At 38.8% G+C, this 26519-nt stretch overlaps 1 protein-coding gene and 1 long non-coding RNA gene across 6 annotated transcripts in view; one reads left to right on the forward strand and one right to left on the reverse strand.

Annotated features, from left to right (window-relative positions):
* The window catches only part of PRDM5 (PR/SET domain 5), a 216273-nt gene that overhangs the window by 149826 nt on the left and 39928 nt on the right, over positions 1 to 26519 (forward strand). For 4 of the 5 annotated variants that reach the window (XR_006710158.1, XM_045468690.1, XM_045468698.1 and 1 more), the window contains one exon: positions 15464 to 15549. The exons of the other annotated variant lie outside the window; for it this stretch is intronic. Coding sequence is in view for 3 of the 4 variants with exons in the window: in XM_045468690.1 (XP_045324646.1) it covers positions 15464 to 15549 (86 nt within the window). In the remaining variant the exon portion in view is untranslated. The remainder of the gene's footprint in view (positions 1 to 15463; positions 15550 to 26519) is intronic. 5 annotated transcript variants of the gene reach the window in all.
* Positions 7474 to 14524, reverse strand: LOC123593170. The gene is made up of 3 exons (XR_006710166.1): positions 13989 to 14524; positions 12868 to 12942; positions 7474 to 7634 (listed from the first exon to the last, which is right to left on the reverse strand). It is a non-coding gene; the product is annotated as an uncharacterized LOC123593170 (long non-coding RNA).

The raw sequence follows: 26519 nt of genomic DNA on the forward strand, positions 1-26519 counted from the left end.
GGAAATTGGTCCTGACAAATGCCCTATCCATTTTGTTTGACAAGGTTCACTCTACAGGAACTGGAATCATGACAAACAATTGTGTAGTATATTATAGTCTGTTGCTCTTTGTAGCCTCTCATCTAGTGGAGATTTGGGGTTCTCACTGTTTACTATATGCTTTTTTAAATGTTTATTTATTTTTGAAAGAGAGAGACCAGAGTGCAAGTGGAGGAAGGGCAAAGAGAGAGGGAGAGAGGGAGCAAGTGGGTTCTGAGCTGTCAGCCCAAAGCCTGACACAGGACTCGAACCCACAAACTGTGAGATCATGACCTGAGGTGAAGTCGGACGCTCACTGACTGAGCCACCCTGGCACCCCCATTATTTACTATATATAAATGTCTTTTTTCAATTATGATATTATCCTTACCTTCCATATTTGTTCCATGACTAGATTCTGAACTAAAGGTTAGGGCCAGATCAGGCTCAGGTTTTTAATCAAGTTTATTGAAGGAGAGAAGCTCTTTCAAATATTATCTGAGTTAATCCTTCCATGGCTAGTGTCCTGGGTTTCTAAGACCATTCTTACTTTCTAGATGAGGCAAAGATTCAGAGAAGCAAATGACCTATCCAGTCAAGGTAGTAAGATCCAAATCTTATGACTTTAAGTTCTATTTTATTTTGGTGTTATCTCTTCTTTTTTACTACAAAAGCTACATGGCTGCTACCCAGTTATTATAATTACACAAGAATTACACAAATTCATTAAGTTCTCCAGTAAAAAAGATGAGGAATGAAATTCTACAAGTAACATATTATTTTAATAGTATGAAAGTTTTATCCTTTATAATAATTTTTTAAATGTTTATTTTTGAGAGATCACACACTTGCGGGGGGAGGGGCAGAGAGAGAAGGAGAGAGAATATCATATAGGCTAGACTCTGCATCTGCCCTGTCAGTGCAGAGACCTGCCCTGGGCTCCAGCTCACCAACTGTGAGATCATGACCTGAGCCGAAATAAAGAGTCAGATGCCTAACTGACTGAACCACCCAGGCTCACCTGAGAGTTTTATCTTTTAGAGTCAAATGGAAGGGGTGTGTGTGTGTGTGAGTGTGTGTGTGTGCGTGTGCACGCACGGGCATTTAGCATTCATATGCATCTGTTCATTTTCTCCTGAGTCACCTTTATGACAGGCAATAACATAGAAAATGATGATTAAATTCATTTTCCCAGATTTTTTTTTGCCTTTATTATTTTAGAGCAGTTTTAGGTTCACAATGAAATGAAGGGAAGGTGTAGAGATTTCCCCATCTGTTCCCTCCCCCGCCACATATACACCTTCTCCTGTTATCAACATCCATAACCAGAGTGGTATGTGTGTAACAACTGATGAACCTACATTGACACATTATAATCACCCAGAGTCTGTAGCTCACATTAGGATTCACTCTTGGTGTTGTGCATTCTTTGGGTTTGGACACATGTATAATGATATGAGTTCATCAGTATGCTGTCCTACAGCATATTGCATAAAATATCCTATTTTAAGGCACTTGCACTACCTTAAAATCCTCTGTGCTTTACCTCTTTATCTCCCAACCCTTGATGACTGGCAACCACTGATCTTTTTTCCTGTCCATAGTTTTGTTTTCTGGAAAAATACTTGACATATACATAGTTTGACATTTTTCAGAATGCCATGTAGTTGAACAGATTACTTTTTTATCTCTAGGAAATGATTATTAATTGATAGTTGGGCCTTTTAGTGAAATGGATGTACAGTAAGATTTTTATAGAGCTAATAGTCTTTATTTTTTCCCCATTATGTTGAAGGAGTCAATTTCATTTTTTTTGTAATATCGAAACTGTCCACCAATATTTGGGGAAACCCAATCCCCCTTTTTATAACATCAAATAACATTAAGTTTTATGAAGGAAAATAGGACTCCTGTTTGTGTTTCTTCCTTCCAGTTTCCCAATTGGTATCTTTCATCATTTCCTATCAGTATAGTGACAGTGTTGCTTTGTGTAATATTAAAGGCAGTTTCCTTCATATTAATTTTCTTAGAACAGGTCTTACTTTATTTGTCCATGATTAATGGGGTCATTCTGTAAGACAATGATAACTTAGCTATTAGATTACTACCTGTTAGTTCCCGGAGGAGTTTTAGTGTTTATGTCACTGTTTTCATTTTAGTCAACAGTGCTTAAAAAAACATTTAAAAACTCCCCTTATTCACATTTTGATTGATATTATCCTTTACTATCTTAAATAGCCAACCAGTCGTGTCCTTGCTTCACCTTGTTTTCCCTCCCCTCTCTTCTCCTCTACCCATTACCACCATTCTGTACTGCATGGATGAAGTCTGACAAAACTTCGTGTTTTTTTTTCCCATTAACTTTGAAAATGTTATTTTTACAAACCTTGTATTCACCTTGTAAAGTCCATTCATCCTTCATAATTAGGTGATTAGAAAAGGATCATACCTGGCAGATGTGTACAAGGCAGTTGCTTTTATACAGATTTGAAGGGACACATGCACCCCAATATTTATAGTAACATTATAAACAATAGCCAAATTATGGAAAGAGCCCAAATGTCCATTGACTGATGAATGGATAAAGAAGATGTGGTATACACACATACACACATGTACACACACACAATGGAATATTACTCAGCCGTCAAAAAGAATGAAATCTTGTCATTTGCAACGTGGATGGAACTAGGGTGTATTAGGCTAAGTGAAATAGGTCAGTCAGAGAAAGATAAATATATGATTTCATTCATATGTGGAATGTAAGAAACAAAACAAATGAACATAGAGGAAGGAAGGAAAAATAAGATGAAAAGAGAGAGGGAGGCAAACCATAAGAGACTCTTAAATACAGAGAAGAGGGTTGCTGAAGGAGGTATTGAGTGGGAGGATGGGCTAAATGGGTGATGGGCATTAAGGAGGGCACTTGTTGGGATGAACAATGGGTGTTATATATAAGTGATGAATCACCACATTCTATTCCTGAAATCATTACACTATATGTTAACTAACTTGGATTTCAATAAAATTTAAAAATTTAAAAAATAATAAAAACATAAAGTATAATATTCTTCACTTTTAGAATAGAAGTGAATTTCATAAATTTTCTAGTTTAAGCCTCTTAATTGCACCCATGCCCTGCAAAATTCAGTGATTTGCTAAGGTTATGCTACTGTTGTTCCTCTGGAGCTAAAGGCTTAAACTTTTTTCAGTGTACACATTGCTGGTACTTTTAGTTCTTATTCTAATTTTTACTGTTACTCTTGAACTAACTATAGAATTACATACATTCCTTCCATAATGTTTGGTGATCGTTGATATATCAACCAGTTGAGGATGATAGTCTCAATTTGGAAGCTTGAGGGTCTGTAGTTTGTTACTTAATTCCAGTTATGGAGAAACTTTCTCACCATAAAGTCAGCTGTCTCTACTTCCTTGTTATTTAATACCTCGATCATATCCTAAATCTGGATTCTGGAGTCAGATGACAGGCACTCACTCCATTTTATTTATTTCCTCCCAGTGTGAGCTTTACAGTAAGTTGCTCAACCTCTTCAAAGCTTAGTTTCCTCATCTAAAGAACAAGGGTAAGCATAGTGCTCACTTCATGGCATTGCTTTGAGGAACAAGTGAAGGTCTATGTCAGGATCCTTGCACCGCGCCTAGCCCAGTGCGCGCATGCAGTAGTGTGAGCTGCCGCCGCCACGGTTGCTGTGTGCTTTGTCTTCGGTATTCCTGCCTGAATTTAACCAGTTACGCCACCTCCTTTGATATACGGCCCGCCCCTCTGTTCCCAGTGTCATCATCATCATCTTTTTATAACCTTTAGCAGCAGAATATAGATCATCTGTACAACATAGAGGAGGGTTTGCTGTCAAACAGGGATGCCTTGGGGTGAGTGAGGGTGCATGTACTGTGTGTCGCCGTCACCATCAGTGAAGGTGAATGTTTAGGTCTGTGCCTGGCAGGCAGCTCTGTAATTTATCATCCCGTTTCCTAAGCTACAGAGACAGGGATGGCACTCTGCGGGTCAGCCGAAATAGTGGAGCACATTCTCCTGTTGGTTTATAGCTTCTTAGGGTCAGTGAGAGCTGGGGTCAATTCTGCAAGGGAATCCATGGACTGTGACATGAATTCCATCAGTTGTTCATAAATTATGAAAGAAATTCTAGGAACTGCTTTTGGGGTTTTAAAGCTCTGGGCCAGAAGGTTAATTACTTGCCTACAGTTCCAACCAACTTTTTGTGTTAATAGATACCGGCTGTGTTGGCCCTTCTGTTTAGGCTTGCTTGCACATTGTCATTTGAATGTAGTAATAAATCACTGTCTTAGGAAACAGTTAATGTTTTTAGTAAATACCTGTGATCAGCTTAGAAATAAAGGATCAGTATATCATAATTTGATTGTACTTGGATTTTAGCCGCTGTTTTCTCATTCTTTTTCTAAAGGAATTCATGTATTCTTTTTAGAATATCAAAGTTATAAAAAAGTAGCTATAAATGATTATAAACTGTATTAAGACAATATGATAATTATGAGTAAATAAAAATAGGCGATTAGCAAAGTAATTATAAACACAGATGAACATTAAAGGCATGTTTTCCACATTTTTACAAGAATTAGATTACCTTCTATGTTGAGAGGAAGCTTATTTTGCTATGTTTATTTTCTAGGTGGTTAATTACTAATATTAGGCCAAATTGAATGCCCTCTTACCTGCAGATAATCTAAGAGTTAACAGAACAGCTGAGTGTAGAATCTGCATACAAATAAATGATATTCTGAGTATCACAATTCCAGAGCCTTACATTTTCCTTAAGAAGTCATTCCTGGGTAAAGTCTTAAACTACATGATTTTTGTTTTTTCTGTGTTATTTTGACACTTCAGATCATTTTTGAATACTGACCACATCAGTCGAATGTTAATATTTTTTCCCTATTTTTTACTCTTTCTGTACTTCACTCCTCCCACTTGATTTTTGAGTTAGTGATAAGCATATATATAACAGCTTAAAAGAAAGGGAGAAATATTCATTTTCATTTTCATTGGTAGTATTATAATCTTTTTTAAAAATTTTTTCAAACATTTCAAAGGCCCTAGTTTCTAACGCAAAAACTATAGTGCTTATGTCAGGGTTTGTCATCGGGTGGATATGAGGCACAGAGGGAAGAATGAGGGTGTAACACTGGTCTTGGAATGTGGCTTCATGAACAGTCATCAACTGGATTAGTAATGTAGTCACAATGACTCCAATTATAGGGATGATTTGAAATATACCACTGTTGAGGCACCTGGGTGGCCCAGTCAGTTAAACATCTGCCTTTTTTTTTTTAATTTTTTTTGAGAGACACAGAGACAGAGTGTGAGTGGGGGAGAGACAGCGAGAGAGGGAGACACAGAATCTAAAGCAGGTTCCAGGCTCCCAGCTGTCAGCACAGAGACCGACGCTGGGCTCAAACCACAAACCTCGAGAACATGACCTGAGCCAAAGCCGAACGTTTAACCGACTGAGCCACCCAGGCTCCCCAAGTGTCTGACTCTTTCAGCTCAGGTCATGATCTCACAGTTCATATGTTCGAGCCCCATGTTGGGCTCTGTGCTGACAGCACAGAGCCTGCTTGGGATCCTCTGTCCCTCTCTCTCTGCCCCTCCCCTGCTCATGCTGTCTCTTTCTCTCTCAATAAATAAATAAGTAAACTTTTTAAAATGTACCATTGTTTGGTACCTCTCTTTTTATCATCTCTTCATTTTTTTTGGTATACTTGGATCTTTTGATTGTATTATTTGATATAATGGAAGTGACCCAAACAACAGTTTTCATCAACTGTATCTCAACAGCTTTATCTGTTAGTACATTTCTACATAATATGAATAGCGACCTGTATCCAATTTGGGGCACCAACATTTTCCTTTAGTTTAGGAAAACTATAAGAGATTTGTTTCCTCTGATCTACACTTTCTTCTTCCATTGCTACCACTTTCTCCCTGAGAACAGCTTCTCTGTGTGTTGTTTTCCTGCAACTCTGAAGTGTGCCTTGGGGCTGGGGAAGGTTTTATTCCTTTTCTGGTTTGGGGGTAAGGAGAATCATTTTCACAGTTTCTTGCTGCTCAGAGTTATATACTCTTGATTCTTGCTCGCTGGCACTGTTAGTAGGTAGACCCTCTGTGTGCAGGCTCCTGAGGTTTGACTACTTCATCACTCCAGGACCTCTGTTCACAAACTATGCTCGTAAATACTGGGCTAAATAACATTTCCGGTGGGGATTCCTAAATATGGGAAACTGCTGGGTGAAATTCTTAGTTTTCCCACCGAAGTCTGACTCCCTATGAACAAAACCAAATCAGTAATTACCTTCCCTTTGTCTACTTACCTACCTTAAAATGTCCCTTCATACAGTAGTGGGGAGAACTCGTGTAGGAATTGTTCTTTCTTGGTCAGAGTTTTTAAAACTTTGCCCGTGTCTGGATTGTTCAGATGTTTCTCCTGTTCGTGCGACATTTGCCTTTGCTTCTGTCGGCGCTCACGTGAAGGACTTTGTGAAGGTGTCGCGCTCCCTTCAGACAAATCACATGTGATCATGTCATGTATACACCTGGTTGGCTGAAGTCAGAGCATCTTCACTAGGGAGTCTTTTACTTTCTTTTCCTAGCTACATCTTCATGAACTCTTGTCTTTTTTTTATTCTGCCTCTCATGTTCTATTTTGTTTGCATCTGTAAAACGCAGTTTTTATATTGCCTTCAACCCATAAATAGTTGTGGCTTTTTATTTGAGATTAGAAAATTAGCGAGCACATGGCTCTCCTATTTTTCTGTTCCTCTATGAACCTCACCTCATTTGATTTGGCATCTCTTTAGAAATGAGGGATGGACACTGTAACTATATTCAGGAAAAGAATGCATCTTTTGCTTTTTCTTAGCTCCATTCGTAGAAATTGCATTAAAAAATTGGTTTGTTTTGATTCAGATGGCAAAAATTTTGAATTTTGATTCATTCAGTTAATGAATGTTTCCTCATTCATTAATTTTGATTTTTATATTTTATTGCCCTTCTAATAGTAACTATTAGAAGTTACTAATTTCTTCTAATTAGTAAATTAGAAGAAATTTCCTTCTAATCGTAAACTATTCAAACTTTTAAAAGTTGAAATACAAGGTGTGTGGATGGCTCCGTTGGTTAAGCCTCTGACTTTGGCTCAGGTCATGATCTTGCAGTTTGTGAGTTTGAGCCCACATCAGGCTCTGTGCTGACAGCTCGGAGCCTGGAGCCTGCTTAAGATTCTGTGTCTCCCTCTCTCTCTCTGCCCCTCCCCTGCTTGCTCTCTCTCTTTCTCAAAAATAAATAAACATTAAAAAAAAAAAACCACAGTGCTCTCTCTGGTTGGGAATAAATATTCCAAAAAGAAAATAAAGAAAATAAAAAGAAAAAGAAAATAAAAGTTGAATTACTCAAGGAGATGTCAAGTTCAGATTTTTGATGTCTTTCTTTCAGAAAGGGTGTCCTTGGGCTTAACTTCTTCAGATCAAGTGAGATTTTGGGATCTGATTAATAGGAGCATTCTAAGAGTAACAACGTGGGGTTCAGTGAGGTCAGTGGGGTTCCATGGTTCTTTCTGCTGCAGAAAAAAAAAAAAGAAGTATTTCAATTAGTAGAAAAGTGCCAAGAATGAACTTCAGTTACTCCCATCTGTCAGGGTAACATTTCACTTCTCTCTGTGGTGTACTTTTAGTTTATTAGATGCTCCATAAATTGAGGGGGTTGGAATGGTGGAATTGGAAAAGTGATTGGGTGGTGCTTGTGCAATTAAATTTTTTATTTAATTTTTATTTAGAACGAGTCACTTTGATGTCTTATAACAATGCCCTTAGTCCACAAAAGCAAAACAAGATAGTCTCATGATATTTGTGGAAAACAAATTTAAAGCTGTAAAGAATTCCCATATAGAACTTATATTTTGAAGCTCAACCACATGGAATCATCTTAGAGTATTTTTCATGAACATACACTTTTAAGTTTTGCTTTTTCAGTTGAAATTTGCCCTCTCCAAAATTGATTGTTTGTTGGAAAACTCAAAGTGAAAAGCAAAACTATGGCCCCCAAATCGTTGTGTTATTTAATCCAATTATTTAAACATTATTTCATTTGAATTCATTGAAAGTGGGAGTTTAACTTTATTTTATCTTAAATTATGTTATCTGTGTGTATTCATCTTTTCATCTCTTTAGAAACTTATGAGAGGTCTCTGAAATCTCATAGGTTTTAATTATATTGACAAAATAAAAGTTAAAATTATTAAAATATTTTCAGAAAATAATCTTTTATTTTAATCAAAATCTCTTAAAATGTATGCATTATATAGTAAGCTTTTCTGCTTGCTTAAAATCTTCCACAGCATAGGGCTCATTGGCTTTACATTTCTGTTTTTAAATTGTGGTAAAATATACAGAACATGAAAGTTATCATTTTAACACTTTTTAATCTTCAAGGTTGGTCATGGTCATTATTGCTAAATGTGTTGCAGTGTGTTTAGTAGCCTGAAATAAAATTTGATCGCAGATCCCTTTTATAGAGTGGCCAAATTTATTTCTTAAATCCAGGGGCTAATTTGAGAATATCAAGGTTTCTAAGACGTTGGACTTTGAGGCTGGTTGTGGAACAATACATGGATGGTCAGTGATGTTGTGGCTTTAGGGTCCTTTTCTCATGAAGATACATGTTAACCTGCACTACCTTCACACATTTTAGGATTCTGTTTTAATATTAATATGTTAATCCTTTGGTGAGGTCTAGAGTTCTGATGTCTTTAATTAAAATTACATTCCATGAAATAATGGTAACGTCAATAAATTATAATCCTAATGGCATATATTAAACCAGAATCTGGTTTTTCCTGTTTTTAGCTATTTTTGCCAGAGGATGGTTGTGGTCATTGTGCATTTTCTTCTTCAAAGACTCAAGGTAACTTGTTTGAGGACTAGGCTAGACTCTGATAAGGTGCTCCATGTGGCATCCAGCTGTCCCCTCTTGTTACCACTAGCTGCATCAAGAAGGCCCTCCCCGGGGTGCCCGGGTGGCTCAGTCAGTTGAGCGTCTGACTTCGGCTCAGGTCATGATCTTGTGGTCCGTAAGTTCGAACCCTGCGTTGGGCTCTGTGCTGACAGCTCAGATCCTGGAGCCTGCTTCAGATTCTATGTCTCCCTCTCTCTCTGCCCCTCCCCTGCTCATGCTCTGTCTCTCTCTACCTCAAAAATAAATAAAACATTAAAAAAAAAGAAGGCCCTCTCCAATTTTCTGCAGCTCTTTTCTGAACATCCTCTACCCTCCTCCCTGCACATTTCAAATACTTAAGCTATTTCAATCTTAGGTGGGCCAGCTATGAGAATTTGGAGGCACTTACTTACTTCAAGTTCAGTAAGCTTAAATACTTCTTTTTCAAGTTTTTTCAATGTTTATTTACTTTGGAGAGAGAGAGGGAGAGACAGACAGACAGAGCATGAGTGGGGGAGGGGCAGAGAGAGAGGCAGACACAGAATCCCAAGCAGCTCCAGGCTCTGAGCTGCCAGCACAGAGCCCGACATGGGGCTCGAACTTGCGAAATCATGACCTGAGCCGAAGCCCAGTGCCCAACCAACTGAGCCACCCAGGCCCCCCTTAAATAGTTCTAATTCAAATATGAAGAGTTAAAAAAATAGTGTGCTTCAATCATGTGAAATTGGCATCAAGGATTGGCATTGGCATTCATTCACTTCTTTTGCCTTTTGTAACAAAGTTGGCTCAGTCCTTCACCCCATTCCCACAGAGGTCTTCTTAAAACCTGTCTCTGTTTTTTGAAACCTATTTTCTTCATATAATTTATCAATGTCTGAAATTATTTTGTTTTTTCTTTACTTTTTCTTGTCTTTTCGGTACATTAGTAAAATTAACTGAAAAGGCAGTGACTTTGTGACTATTTACAATTGCATTTCCAAAGCCCAGGATAGTAACTAGAAGATGTTATGTGCTCAAGAAATATTTAATGCATGACTAAATTAGCTTCATTCAGTATCCACTTTGTGGCATTTTGAAAATCAACTTGAAATCAACCGTTTACAATTGCCACCATGCTTCTGTTTGTTCCTTGATATGTTTGAAGAAAACACAGGTGGATTTTAAGACTATAGTGTCAGAATATAATTTAAAGAGAGAAGCAAATGCAAAGAATTTATCTATTTTCCTTAGTTAAGTGAAAAATATTTTGCCTTTATGTACATGTTAATATTATTTGTGCTGCTGTGGTCATTAAATTTGGCTGTTGGTAGCTGAATCTCAGATATTTTCCAGTATTGTGTTTCCCTTCTGAATGTTGAAGGTGGTTCTCAGTATGCAGCTTAATATTATGTTAGTATTTGCATTAACTTGGGACCTGCTTTGAGACATAACACACATTCCTGACTTGCCCTCTACTTTTTCCTGATGAGCTTTGATAACTAAAAGAATACTTGAATTTACCAGCCAGAAAAATCTGGTTAATGTTAACTGCTATTGCAAGGAGCAGAGTTTTTGTCAATAACTTTAGAAACTCTAACCCTAATTAACACAAAATACTAGCCACATTATGATACGTAATGGCATATGTTACGGCTCAGTCGGTTGAGCCTCCGACTTTGGCTCAGGTCATGATCCTGCAGTTCATGAGTTCAAGCCCCGCATCAGGCTCACTGCAGGCAGCCTGTCAGCGCAGACCCACTTCAGATCCTCTGTCCCTTTCTCTCTGTCCCTGTCCCCCACTTGAGCTCACCCAAAAATAAATAAATATTAAAAAAAGTTCTCTCTCTCTCTTTCTTTTTCCCTCTGCCCTCCTCCCCAGCTCACGTACACAGTCTTTCTCTCTCTCTCTCTCTCTCTCTCTCTCAAATAAAAAAGAAAGATTTATATTCTCAGGGTTAACTCAAATTGAAGATTAAGTCCTGTTTACTCCAGAATAATCTAATGTGTAGATAAAAATATTTCCTAGAGACATATGCATCACAATAATTTGAAATAATGAAGGAAAGTATCATATGCATAATGTAAAAAAAAACAACTAAGAATAACAGCTTCCTTTAAAAATGAAAATTAGGCAAATGACTTTAATAGTTATTAGCATGTTCACTTGTACAGGTCACCTTCAGCTGCAGATTGTGTGGGACCACAGATGGCTTTGTCCTCAGAGTCTTAAGGGCTTGATTGCCTTAAAGATGCTCCAAACAAATGCATAGAGAGGGTAGCAGTTTAATGTAGAGTGTAAGCTGATTTGCAAATCACGCAGGCTAGATTTCAAATGAATTCTATTCATCAAAGCCATTTACCCAGTGACATCCTTTAAGATTAGAGTTCTGTTCTGGGATATTACAATGAATGAGTGGAATTGGACTTACCCAAATTTCCCAAACATATCAGCTCATTATCACTGGATCTCAGGGTTGGAGTAGGAACGGAGCAGAAATTCAGTCCTCTGGAGGTACCCGTTTCTCTTCTTTTGGGCAGTTTACATACGCCTCATGTGCAGCACAGAGAGACATCAGTAAAGATAGTAATTGCCAAAATTAGGCACCTGGTTGGCTCAGTTGGTTAAGCATCCAACTTCAGCTCAGGTCATGATCTCATGGCTCATGAGTTCAAGCCCTATATTGGGCTCTGTGCTGACAGCACGGAGCCTGGAGCCTGCTTCGAATTTTGTGTCTCCTTCTCTTTCTGCCCTCCCCTGCTTTCTCTCTCTCTAAAAAATAAATAAACATTAAAAAAATGTTAATGGGGCGCCTGAGTGGCTCAGTTGGTTAAGTGTCAGAGTCTCAGTTTCAGCTCAGGTCATGACCTTGTGGTTTTGTGAGTTGAACTCCACATCAGGCTCTGTACTGTCAGCGCAGAGCCTGTTTGGGATTCTCTCTCTCTCTCCTTCTGTCTCTGCCCCTCCCTTGCTCATGCTGTCTCTCAAAAATAAATAAACTTTTTAAAAAATTATAAAAATTTGCTAACCTTATGAGTCCAGTGACTGTATTCGTTTTCTAGGACTGTTGTAACAAAGTACCACAAACTGAGTAGTTTAAACAATTTGTTGTTGCGCAGTTCTGAAGGCTAGAAGTCTAAGATCAAGGTGTCATCAGGGCCAGCTCCCTCTGGCACTAAGAAAGGACCTGTTTGAGATCTTTCTCTTGGCTTCTGGTAGTTCTTTGTCTTGTGGCCACATCACTGGACTCTTCACAGGGAGTACTCCTTGTGTGTGTCTTTGCATGACCATCTTCTTGTATATTAGATTAGGGATCTACGCTACTCAAATAACATTTGCAAGGACACATTTTGAGGTAATGGGGGTTAAAACTTCAACATATGAATTGGAGGGGAGGCACAGTTCAATCTGTAATAGTTAACCATGTATTTTTATTGTCCTAATTGGGACACTGGTGAAAGTGAAGGGAGTAGTGTTAATCATTAATCTGGGATAAGCAGCATAGACTGAAATTGCCTTAGGCAAACCTGAATACATGGTCACTGTCCCTATGAGATAGATACAATTTATCCCATTTTTCAGAGGTTCAGTGAGGTTGAATAACCTCCCCAGAGTTATATAGAAAGAGGACAAGTATTATTCAAATTCAGGACAATCAGATTCTAAAAAAAGGAGAAAATCTATCCTTCTAACAGAAGTTAACATTTTCATGTCTATAGAGGAAATTTCTATATTATGACTCTAGGTAATGTAAAGAATGGATTTGTTTTGCTCCATTCTCTAGAATTTCTTTCTCTCTTTTTTTGCTTAATCAATTTTAGCTCTTAAGAAAGAAAATAGTAATGTGGTATGTTACATTAGGCTTAATTAACATTTAATTTACCTGATGACTACAAGTCTTTGATTTTTGTTTGCTGGATATTCTGCTGGTATTTGGAGAGTGAGAAGACACCTAAAGCTAAACAAAGAGAATACCATGAATATTAAATTATTTTAGGCTTGTGAGAAGAATTTTGAAATGACTTTTTGAAAGTGTAAACCACTTTACTGTTTTTATCATGCTTTATTTGTAATCTAGATTTGATTTGTTGGTTGATTTGTTAATAAATAAGAAACAGTTTAGCATTCTTCATTATCTATCACTAAAGTAAAACAAACTTTGAAAAATCTAAAAGACTGCTTTGCTTTTCATACTTTATAAGAAGGAAATAAAAAAATTATCTGGAATTCTATGATGCAGGAGTTACCACTGTCAGCATTAGCATTTTGCTGTGTTATTCTGTATTCTTCAGTTCTTTTTTTGCAAGGGGGGAAGGGGTATGCATGGTAAAGGTTAAATGGTCAAGAAATCAATAAATGGCAGTTGTAGCTACTACTCCTTCCACTACTGCTGATGCTGTTACTACTACTATTATTAATTCATTTTCATTTTTGTCATCATCATCAAGGAGAAGCATTACAGAAATATCAGAGAAGTACAATCAGTATGACTTAGGTACTGGATATAGGGAACAGTGAATAAAAGGAAGTACGTTGGAGGGCTAAGCTTCCTATTTGGTAACTGGATGAGTGTGGCATCACTAATCAGGGCAGGAGATGCAGAGCACATAGGATTAGAAGTTGAAGACATCAATTCAGAATGCCAAATTGGAGTTATTTGTGGGGTATCCAAATAAAGAAAGATACCTGGTTGATGCATGACTCTCTCAAGACTGGGGCTCTACAGAGATATCTGAATTAAGATAAATACGTGTTATAAGTTTAGTGTTAAAATAAGATTCTATTTTCATAGTTTTTCGAATAAATTGGACTCTATGCCTTTATTCTTCTGACAGTGAAGAGCCACACCTTCCTAGGGGTCATGATTATAATAAGGTCAAAAATTCCAGGTCCACTTCCCTAGTGCAAAGGTTGATTTTTGTCTCACAAAAGAAGTTGACAAGTCTGGATAGTTCTTTAAAGAGTACTGTTTCTGTTTGTACGGCCATTGTTACTTTTATTTACCTTTTTTTTTTTTTTTTTCCCATTTTGGGAGGTTGCCATCATGTTATAGTGCCCAATTCAAAGGGAGAGTCCTGGGTGCTCCTTCCCGGTGGGAGGCTGGGAATATGAGGCTTCACTGGGGGCTCTGCTACATTCACGTCTACGTGATGTTACTGCTGAAAACACACAGTACTTAGGCGGAGAAAGGCCCCATGTGACACAGGGGCCTTGCAACTCAACATTGTCGCTGCCATCTCATGAAGCAGTGTCAGACACAATGGGAAGGTCAGAAAGACTGTGATGAAAAGTGACCATTGGAGCAACAGGGAGTTCATTGTTGACCTCACAGGGGAGTTTGCTGGAATAATGCGAGTGATACCCAGATTGAACGAGAGTGAGATTCAAATGGGACATGAGCAAGTAAAGGACTAACATATGCTGCTTATGAAAGGAAAGACCTGTCTCTGAGGGAAAAGGAAGACATGGAAGTTTTACATATGCTGAAGGCAAACATTTTAGTGTGTCCTTCTTTGATTGCAGGGTCTGGCATCCTGCCATGTAAGTGCATTGTTAAATGAGAGAATAAAGAATAAATAGTGATTCTGAGTTACTGTTCTTTCTAAATAATTAGGCTTTGACCAGAGGGTAGCTTCAGATTTGTCCTGGAGACTAAATTTTGTCACATTTTGTCATTTCAAATTTCTTTTCTTTTAATGTGTTGTGTATGTTCACTTGTTTTTTTAAAAATGGTTTGCCTGTGTTCTAAATAATAACCTCTAGATGGGAGGTACTCAGTAATCTCAGCGAGTATGGATCAGTTATTGAACTACTAGTGGTTCTACTTAACATATTACCAATTTATGAAATTCTTTTGAAACTCATCACCCCCAACTGATATAGAATATGAAATCTCTTTTTAAAACCAAAGAATCAAGGGGGCGCCTGGGTGGCTCAGTTGGTTAAGCTCGACTTCGGTTCAGGTCATGATCTTGTGGTTTGTGGGTTTGAGCCCCACGTCGGACTCTGTGCTGACAGCTCAGATTCAGATTCTGTGTCCTCCTCTCCCTCTCCTCCCCCTGCTCGTGCTCTGTCTCTCTCAAAAATAAATAAACATTAAAAAAAAATTTTTTTGAACAAAGAATCAGGGCACCTGGGTGGCTCAGTGGGTTAACTGTCTGACTCTGGATTTTGGCTCAAGTTATGATCTCACAGTTCATGCGATTGAGCCCAGCATAAAATCAGGAGATTTAACTTGGGCTCACGTATTAAAAGGAACATGACACAAGCCTGATGTTGGCAAATGTTTAAATACTGAAGTGCTCTGGGCTCAGTCCCTCCGTGCACAAGGGGAAGACACAGTCCGTTGCCCTGAACTGCCCACCGTGTGTTGGCTCAGCTGCATGTGGAGCCTCTTTCTGGTAGTGCAGGGCCTACCAAATGGCACAGTGCTTTGCTACCTTACTTTTTTCTGACCTGGAGACTTCCTCTGTTTGCAGGTGAGCGGCCCTATCAATGCCCTTACTGTGAAAAAGGATTCAGTAAAAATGATGGACTGAAGATGCATATTCGTACCCATACCAGGGTAAGATTATATTTCAACTCATTAATATTTAGTATAAAAAACTATACTTGTTTTTATTTTTTTAATTTTTTTAACATTTATTCATTTTTGAGAGACAGAATATGAATAGGGAAGGGGCAGAGAGAGAGGGAGACACAGAATCCGAAGCAGGCTCCAGGCTCTGAGCGGTCAGCATAGAGTCCGACGTGGGGCTCGAACTCATAAACTGCGAGATCATGACCTGAGCCGAAGTCTGACGCTCAACCAACAGAGCCACCCAGGCGCCCCCTATACTTGTTTTTAAAAAGGAAGATATTTAGTGATGCATGGGTGGCTCAGTCAGTTAAGCCTCCAACTTCAGCTCAGGTCATGATCTCACAGTTTGTGAGTTTGAGCCCCACATCGGGCTCTGTGCTGACAGCTCAGAGCCTGGAGCCTGCTTCGGATTCTGTGTCTCCCTCTTCCTCTGTCCTTCCCCCACTCTCTGTCTCTCTCTCTCTCAAAAAAAATTTTTTTAATTTAAAAAAGTTATTTAACTTTACATAAAAAAATAAAAGTGATGTATCTGAAATTATATGTTTATATTTATGGTGGACATTTGGGGATACACTTTTTTTTAAAAGAAAAAACAATGAAAGAAACAAAAGTCCAAACTCCGAAAGTTTCCCCATTCTTTGAGTTGTGAATGTGTTTAGGAGGAATAGGAGTTATAATTTGCAAAGTGCCAAATAAATAGATAGCAACATTTTAATGCTAAAAAGTATAAAAGATGCTATCTTGCAGAGCATTTGCCAGTAACAGGAACATTCTTGAATTAGAGGCTTGTCTGTAAGTCTGTGACCACTAATTAATACATATGAGCAAGTACATTTGCAAGAAAGATGTTGAAAATAATGTGAGTTATTTGTAGGGGCTGAAAACTGGAAAGGACAACTCACTGCTTCACAGGGTGTGCCTGGTGCTGCCTTCCATTCTTTTCCAAGGGTGCCCTGTGTTCTTTTGCTTGTCAACACCTCTCTCTGGACTGTTCATTCTGTTACATATGGCTTCCCCAAACTCAAGCATCTAAGTCACTTGCCATATTAAAGACCATGAACAGCTCACCCTGTATCCAGCTACATTTCTTAGCTCACTATTCTGTTTAGGGCACAGATAGATACATTCTATGAACTTTCCACTTGGAAATTTGATGTTTTAAATAGTTCTGGATTTTGCTGTACCTGTCTTGTCACTGCATTATTTCTCATGCTGTTCTTTTTTGGTCTGGCCTTTTAACAGTGCTTATGGTTTGTATATAAATGACATATTTTTCCAGCTTTTAAGGACATGCTTAATCCCCTAAGAGCAATTCTAATTTAGGCCTTTCCTGGATTTCACTTTTTACCTTAACTATAAAATAAAAACTTTAGAGAAAACACATAATAATAAAATCCTTTCCAGTATAATAATATTCTAGCCTTCCATTCCAGTTCTGTAGGCCATAAAAGATACCCTCTGAGGTCCTATTAAGAAAATAACTCTTCTTGTCTTTCTGGTGGAGGACACGGGCAGTTTCTCTACTCATTAAAGCAAATCCATAGCGGGTTTCTTGTTCTGGTTTATAACATCATATTTGTATTATATGAATATTAGTAATTGGAGTACTTATGGAATATACAATTACTTCGTAAACAATAAAGGATGAGGCAAATATGACTGCTCATAATATGACTTAAATGTGCATAGTCAAAATATTTTTTTTTTACAATTAGTACTATTAAAGATATTTAAGTTGTTTTTAGTTCAGTTTAGGAAATTATCTTATATGTGTACAGTTTTTATAGTAGTGTTAATAATGTGTTTTAAAGATGCCGGTATACCAACAAAGGAATCCTGGTCCCTCTCATCAAAACTAGTGACGTTAACCAATTCTGGGCATTATGGGAACATATTATATTATTCCACATGATGACCCACAATAAACACGATTATACCACAGAAGAGTCTGTTTAAGTCACAGCAGGAAAAAAAAAGTCTTTTGGGTTCTCTCAAGAAAGTATGATATTTCCAATTCAACTAATCCATTTTTACTTTGTTTTAATATAAAGTTTATTAATGACACTAATAGAAATAATTATGATAAATACAAAGACCACCAATCACATGCCAGGTACTAGTCTGGGCCTTCACATTAATTCATTTAAGAAGCCTCATAACAATTTGTTTATTAAGAGCTCATAACAATTTGTTAGTAAATTTAAAAAAAATTTAGGGCTTTTTAAGGTAGGTATTATTATGATTCCTTCTTAAAAAATGAGAAACTGAGGCACAAGCAAGTAAGTATCAGAGTGGAGATGGGAATGCAAACAGATTGGCTACAGAGACCACCCCCTTACCTACTACACACGTTTGCCTTTTATTTGCTTAAATATTTTCGTTCTACCGACTAGTGTACTTCCCATATATTTTTAAACTAAACAAACTGCAGTAATGACCCCAAATTTAAAAGCCTCATGTTCATTTGAATATTTGAGCCTTGACTCTAGGATCCTGAAACTGCCTCAAGGTGTCCTGGTGCAGGTGGTACCTTTTAGCAGCTCTCAAGCACTAACTGCAGAAAAAGAAAACAAATCCGACCCTTTGATTAAGGGAACACCCGACAGTGCCTCAAACAGAAGCACCCAGGATTTTAGACAGTATTCCCTACAAATAGTAGAGTACCCCAAAGAACAGGCTAAATAGATACGAGCCTTTCAGGTTTTGCCTCAAACTCTTCTTTAAATTCTTTTTCATGCATTATTTGTGTTTTATAATAGGCAGCTTTAGTTTTGAAATTGTATTTCCTAAGCATTAAATAGATACAGATATCCTCTGCAAATTAGCACAACTTTCCAAAAGCTAAGATTATCCACTGAGGCAATCTAATTAATATCAAAAACCAAAAGATACTTTTAAAAACAGTTGTAGAGGAGCAAGCTGTGCAAGTTTTTATTTTCCCAGTCTTATTGGGGTTTTATAGGAACAAATGCAAAGATGATATCATTACGTTTGGTCCATAACACATTTCAGTTTCAGTTTTGTACTCCCATTACGTTTGGTATTCAGATAGCTCTAATTCTGGGCATTTTTGACTTATTTCAAAAGATAATTTTAATTCCGCTACAACAAAAACTATATTATTCAGCAAGCTACGTCTTTGAGAAGTTTTGGTGAGTCTGCACAAAATGCCATGCCATGCCTGCATCCTCAGATTTACATTCTGTGGTTACTGCATGGATGCCTTCGTGAAGGAACACAAAATCCTTTCACTCGAGTATTGTTTATATGGTCCAGTAAGGGCTGCAAGTGTGGGAGACAGCTTTGCTACAATCCACATTTTACTAAAAGGCTAAACAGTCATTGGTCTCTTATGGAGAGGCCACAGCTTAAGTCCAAGACTTAATTTCCTTTTTTGATTTCTTTTTATCCATTTCCTCCAATATATTGTATATTCTCCTTATTTTTGGTTTTCAGCACTTAACACTCTGTTGTGCTAGATGTATCTATCTTGCTTGTATCTATATTTGTTATTAATAGTTACATTTTGGAAAAATTCTCAGCTTTTTTTTATTATTATTTCTTTGGTCCCTTTCTTTCTTTGTTTTTCTTAAGGGATGTCAAGTATATATGTTAGATTGTCTGATGTTGTCCCATAGCTCTTGGTAGTTCTCTTCTGTTTTTGTTTTGCTAGGTTTGCTTTTTGCTTTTTGATCACAGATCACAGTGTTTTTCTTCTTGTCTTTGTGTTTCTATTTTCCGTTCAGATATTTTCAGTTCCACTGAATCTTTCCTCTGTTGTCCCCAGTCTGCCTATTGAAGGAGTTCATCTTTTATTTGTTTACTTTTTAATGTTTATTTCTTTTTTTTTTTTTTTTTAATTTTTTTTTTCAACGTTTATTTATTTTTTGGGACAGAGAGAGACAGAGCATGAACGGGGGAGGGGCAGAGAGAGAGGGAGACACAGAATCAGAAACAGGCTCCAGGCTCTGAGCCATCAGCCCAGAGCCCGACACGGGGCTCGAACTCACGGACCGCGAGATCGTGACCTGGCTGAAGTCGGATGCTCAACCGACTGCGCCACCCAGGCGCCCCTAATGTTTATTTCTTTTTGAGAGACAGAGAGAGACAGAGCATGAGCGGGAGAGGGGCAGAGAGAGGGAGACACAGAATCTTAAGCAGACTCCAGGCTCTGAGCTGTCAGCACAGAGCCCAGTGCAGGGCTCGAACCCGCAAACCATGAGATCATGACCTGAGCCAAAGTCAGAAGCTTAACCGAGGTGCCCCAAAGGAGTTAATCTTTGATATCATGTTTTTCACTTCTAATATTTCCATTTGGCTTTTAAAAAGTCATTTCCATGTCTCTGTTAAAGTTGCCCATTTGTTTGTACATGTTGTCCACCTTTTCACTGGATTCTTAAAATATTAATTATAGTTATTTTAAATTATCTGATCAGTTCACCATCTGGACCATCTTTCAGTCTTGTTGTGTTGCCTATTCTGTCTGTTGATAATGGGTTTAGGGGGGTTGCTTTTTGTGTGTCACATAAAATTTTGATTCAGTGCCTATTACTGTGTGTAAAAGAATAGTAGAGACCAATGTAAATATTATTTATACCTGGGAATAGGCACACCTCTTTTTCAGACAGATCATTAATGTGAGGGATTGAGCTAATCTAGTCAAGAGTTGAACTAATTTTGGGTCTCTTGTTGCTATAGTTACCATGGCTTTTAAGCTCCTCCCATGGTGGGCTGCTGTTTCCATGTTCTTAGTGGATGGTCCGGATGGTCAGGAGTTTTCTGCAGTAATTCTACTCTGCTGACAGACCCCGTATGCCTTTGCCACAGAAGAGGTCACCTTCTCTCCCTGTCTCTCCCTCTCTTCCTCTCCGCCTTTGCACCTCTACTGGTTGTAATCTGCTGGTGCTTGTTACTCAGCATGAGATGTGAGTGGGGCAGAGGACTCTTGCCTCTCTTCCTCTAGCTTTAGGATGAGGCAGGTGCTATGCACCTGAGCTTCTGAGATGGAGCTTTCTCAGCATTCCTGCTCTCACCGAATGGTGGGCAACTTCTGCTTCTGCCTTAGTTCAGGTCTAGAGCTGCAGTGACCTGGGCACTAGCTACATTGGCTATTTAAAATGTAATTGTAGGGACACCTGGGTGGATCAGTCAGTGGAGCATCCAACTCTTGATTTTGGCTCAGGTCATGATTCCGGGGTTGTGGGATCGAGCCCCATGTTGGGCTCTGCACTGAGTGTGGAGCCTGCTTAAGATTCTCTCTCTCCTTCTGCCCCTCCCCAACTGATGCTTGCTCACTCTCACTCTCTCTCTGTTTCTAAAATAAAAAATAAAATAAAATGTAATTGCAATTAATTGTAACTACAATGAATTGTAGTTTAATTAAAATTAAAGGTGATTAATAGGACATGTGGCTTGTGGCTACTCTATTGAACAGCAGAGCTATAAAATAATTCTGTCATCGCAGAAAGTTATTTTTTACAGCACAGGTCTAGAAGGTCTGGTGGCTGAACTTGGCCTCGTGTCAGTGGAAAGTTTGGGGCATAAGTGAGGTTTCTGCTCCTCTTCCAACAGCAGCAGACCTCTTGTGCACCTCATTGCGGACCTTGGGCAAAAGCAAGTCCAAGAGTACCTCCCCTTTAAGTCAGTGCAGGGTGCAGGGTGTGGGCAAGGTTCCGTTCTTCCCCAGAGACAGAGCCCTTTCCTGAGACCAGGGTGTACCAGGGTTTCCTGCCTCAGCCCCAGCAGCAGATGGCTTTGCCTCCTGACAGAGATAAGATACAAAACATGGCAGAGAAGAGGCATTTGTTTCCTGCATCAGAAGGGACTGTGGCCATGGGGGTGTTGTGCTTATTCCCTGGCGGTGGCCCATCACCAGCTTGTAATCGTGCAAGGACCAGAACACAGATAAGTCCTGGCCTGCCCCTAATCTTTCTCATGAGCACATGGTGGAGCCAATGGAAAAGAAGCTGTGATTGGTGTGGACTTCTAAGGTACTTGGGTCCCCATGATTCTAATCTGAGCTATCCCCAGAACACACAATGGGCTTTTAAGAACGCTTTAACATTGTACTTGTTTTCTTCCTACTCACTTAGGTGGCAGCTGTCACTTCCTCTGTGCTGAGGCAAAGGGGAAGCAGTTCTTATCTTCCACTTCTGTGGCATTTAGTTCACCTGCTTGTCTGGTGACCTAAGCTCACAAAATGTCCCATGACCTTGGGTTCAAAACAATGATGTAGATCATCCAGCTTTTTTTATTTTTCTTGTTAGGGTGGGAGTGATGTTCTTTGTGTTTTTTTCACATTTTAAAAGCAATAATTTATCATAGCTGTCTGGGTCTGTTGGGATAACTTCTTGTATGTAATATCTCTAGATTAATTATCTGCCTGGAAGCTGATAAAAGCAGAAAATCTTACACTCCCTGACTAGTTAACACCTCCATTTAGTTAGAGAAGCATCACTATTTACAGGCTCATGTGGCATAGACCACTGTGTTAGGTTTGTACAAAGTAGTTCTGTTTCCCAGGCTATGGAGAGGTCAGTCTGCCTCGGGGCAAGGGCTTGGCAGGCCTCCCACAGGGCAGTGCATTGGGAGTCATTTCTCATCACTTGTCCAAGTATCTCTCCTTATCTCCCTTCTCTCCTACCGTTCATGGACTTTTTTCTCTGCTTGGGTGTTGGAGGAGACCACCTCTTGTGGGGAGCAGGACTTCTTTTGTGTGGGCGTGGGAGGGCTTCAAACCAAGGCTTATTGAAACAAGCTCAAAAGGAAGTATTCATTTTCCCAGGGGTTTTAGGCTTAGAGATGCTCTAGGCACACTGGCAGACCTCTCCCCTCCTTATGCTATAGTCCTTTTTCTAAAAGGTCTTCTTGACCACCCTAAACTGTATCTGAGGTAGATATCTTTATGTGTAATGTCTCAAGTGCAAGTTAGTACATTACACTTAGGAACAAAAATCATCTGCAATTATGGACCTTGGGTTTTTATTGTCTTAGACACATAGAGCCAAAACACTCACTGAGATAGGGCACATTCTCATAAATATCCATTTTGTCAACATTAGGTTCAAAAGGAATTATTTTTATAATTATTTACTACTGAAGGTTTCACATCTTACTTCATCATTTGTGATGTTCAACACGGAAAGCACCTGGACAAATTAGAAAGTTATTCCAGAAAGTCTGCCTTTTGAACACCACTTAGAAACCCAATTAGCTTACATAACTTTCAAGATCACAGCTGTCTCTCTAGCCTTGTTTGTGGGAATAGCCAGATTAGTTCTTACAAATATGAAGATGCAAGTAATTGCCAGTGGTTAGAAATAACAGCAAGTCTTTTATGTTGTTTATATTTTGTTAATTTTCTTCATGAATCTTCCTATCCCAGATCCTCCGGTAGTTTAGGTTTTTTGGTGGGTTTAGCAAACTCATGCACTTTGCACTTTCTTTTGCCACCATGCCGTGAGACCCTGGGTCTCTAAGGCCAGACTGGAGTGGGATGTCTCTGAGTCCATGGGCATCAGGCACCGCTGAATTTATCTGGAGGCTTTGGGGATGGTATACCAATGTAGCAATTTGAAAACTATATAGGGGCACCTGGGTGGCACAGTCGGTTAAGCGTCCGACTTCAGCCAGGTCACGATCTCGCGGTCCGTGAGTTCGAGCCCCGCATCAGGCTCTGGGCTGATGGCTCGGAGCCTGGAGCCTGTTTCCGATTCTGTGTCTCCCTCTCTCTCTGCCCCTCCCCGGTTCATGCTCTGTCTCTCTCTGTCCCAAAAATAAATAAACGTTGAAAAAAAAAAAAAAGAAAACTATATAAAAATATCACCAGAGCACCCAGCTGGTGCATCATGTGGATGCAGTGTAAGCTTGATGTTGAAGGAAAAAGAAGAGTTAATTCATTATGGGTGAAGAGGAGGAGTGAGAAGTGGATACTAAAAGGAGGAAGAGGCAAGAAGAATTTCCCCAGCTACAGGAACGTTGTATAGGATTTTTGTAGCCTTGGTTGAGAACAGAAAGGGGTCTTTTAAGGGCAAGAATCGGCTTGCAGTCCTCATGAACACATTATGAGGCATTCACAAAAAACCTAGAGACAGATGCAGAAGCAAATCTGCTGAATCAGGAAGGGGGTGGGTAAACTCATTCCAGGAAATGCCAGAGAGAGAGAGGGTGGTATTTCAGTTGAGCTTTGAGAATTATGGAGGAGGGCATGCTAGGCAGATGTAACCGCAGGGGCAGAGTGAGAGAGATAGTAGCTAAGGATCCCGTAAGGTGGCCTGTGTGCCATGAATAAGTCTGAGGATGCACGTTGAAGTCTGGCTGCAGTGGCAACAGACCGGGACTGATTTGGTAGGAATCCTGGAAGCATGTTGTTTTGTGTGATGTGTTTTATTTTGAGTAGGGGTGACATGATCAGCTCTCTATTGAAAAGGCTGCTCTGAAGATACACTCAAAGGTGAATGAAAGGAGGCAGTACTGGAGGCAGGGAGACCCAGTCAGGAGGCATGCTGGAGTCAGCTGTGTTAGACAGGGAGCTCACACTGGGTGGCCATTGGATTTGAAAGTAGGAACATAGGTGAAAGACACCTTTGAAATGGTATTGAAACGGTTTAGACACGTCCTACCTGTAGGTGATGAAGAATAGGGAGGAGTCCCAGATGAACCTGGGATGCTTGGAAGGGGCACTTCAGAATATGGTGATGTTCCACATGGAGACAGGAAGAGTAGCTAGTAGATTTAGAGATTTAAAGTTGTTTGTTTGTTTGTTTATTTATTTATTTATTTATTTATTTATTTATTTATTTATTTTAGAGAGACCGAAGCCATGTGAACAGGGGAGGGCCAAAGAGAGAGGGAGAGAGAGAATCCCAAGCAGGCTCTGCGCTGTCAACGAGGGGCCTGATGCCAGGCTCAAACTCACGCAACCATGAGATCATGACCTGAGCCGAAACCAAAAGTCAGATGTTTAACCGACTGAACCACCCAGGCATCCCTAGAGTAGTTTTATATCTAGAAAGGAGAAAGAGATGAAAAATAAATTTAATAACATTTTAAAACTTTATTATGGCTTTAGAGAAAACATTGTAATTTGCTTTTATTTTTTATTTTTCGAAATCTCACCAGCTTTTGTGCTTATGGGGACTAAAGGGTATGGCTCATCGCCACTATTTGAAAACATCTTTAATTTGGTTTTGGAATTAGTAAATCTTTTATTGTTTCTACACATATTTCTTGGAATTTTATATGCCTTGCAAATCATTTAAGATAAATGGCTTTGAGACTATTATATTTTATTTGGCTCAGAAAATACACCTTCATGAAATTAAACATTCTTATTCTATCACAATAAGATAGATTTTCCCTTTGTAAATGGGAAAATCAGACCATTTGAAAAATAACTTCCCTTTCAGGGACTGACAGCAACATTTTCTCCCTTTCTTTTTCTCTTTTTCTTTTCTGTGAAAATTATTTTTGATGGTCATCAACCCGTTTGGCCGAGTGCCTCCTTTTTTAATCCTCTGTGCAACTACACTCATGAGTTAGTCAGCATTCTTAAAATTATTAGCAAAGAAAGTTTTCAGTTCTCTGGTTAGGAATACTTTTCTGGCATATCAAATGATGTTCCTAATTTTAAAATAGGACTTATGGTTCAGGCATTCTAGAACATGATGATTGGTTCCCTGAATTTCCTTAGGATTTGAGAGTAAGAGACAAAAACGTAAAATAAATTGGATTTCATACTTTTGACAAATGTATTGGATAGGTAAATTATCCTATAGGAAAATGGACAAAAGTATTTTGTGGAGTTAAATCCTCTTTCACTGTATTTAGGGTTATAAGGGTAGAGTTACATTGATGTGATGGATTGAACTGGTCCCAGGCATGAAGTGTGATTTTTCTGCAGAATTTTTTTAATAGTACTTACATTATCATTGAGTATTTCCATGCCTAACTTGATATTTTGGAACAAAACGAACAAACCTAGAATCATTCATCTAAAATGTAACGTGTGTTAGTTAGAATATTGGTGTCGTAGTGTTTTCAATATGGCTGCCATTAGTTTTTTCCCTTCTTGTATGCACATGCTGCTCTTTACATCCACAAGTAGAGTCTGCCTTCCCTTCCTTTGAATCTGGCCTGGCTACAGTGACTTGCTTGACCAATCAATAATAGAATACAGCGGAGGTAATATTCTAGAAGCTCAGAGGCTAGGTCATAAGAAACTTTGTAGCTTTTGTTTGTATCTCTTGGACCCATGCTGGGAAGATCACACATCATTTGGAGATAGGCACTCCACACAACAGTCAACACGAACTGCCAGTCATGAGAGTAAGCCATTTTGGACACCTAGTCTATTTGAACATTCACATGGCTGCAACCGTCTCCTGCAATTACAGGAGAGACTGAGAGAGAGAACTGATGTCTCTGTTAACAGCCCACAAACCATGTCAGTCCCCATTCAGCCCACAAACCCAGCCCACACAACTATGTCAGCACACATTGAATTCACAGATCCAGTCCACAAATAACTACTTATTTTAGGTCACTAGGTTTGGAGATGTCTTATTACACAGTGGTAGGTAAATAGAACAAGTGGTAAATATTGTCCAATGCTGAATACGTACGATTTTAATTTTATGATACACTTATGCATTTTTAAAGTGGTTGACATTTCTGGACAAAGTACTAATGTAAGCACTTACAGTATGTTCCTTAACAGAATTAGCTATTGGATCATGATATCATTAGCAATGAAGCTATATTTTGTAATTGGGAAAATATAATTAAAATTTTTTTTTAACGTTTATTCATTTTTGAGAGAAAAAGAGTGAGTAGGGGAGGGGCAGAGAGATAGGTAGACACAGAATCCAAAGCAGGCTCCAGAGATCATGATGAGATCAACCATGAGATCATGACCTGAGCTGAAGTCAGATGCTCAATCTACTGAGCCACCCAGG

The sequence above is a fragment of the Leopardus geoffroyi genome, chromosome B1, assembly GCF_018350155.1.
Source record: "Leopardus geoffroyi isolate Oge1 chromosome B1, O.geoffroyi_Oge1_pat1.0, whole genome shotgun sequence".
Lineage (NCBI taxonomy): Eukaryota > Metazoa > Chordata > Mammalia > Carnivora > Felidae > Leopardus > Leopardus geoffroyi.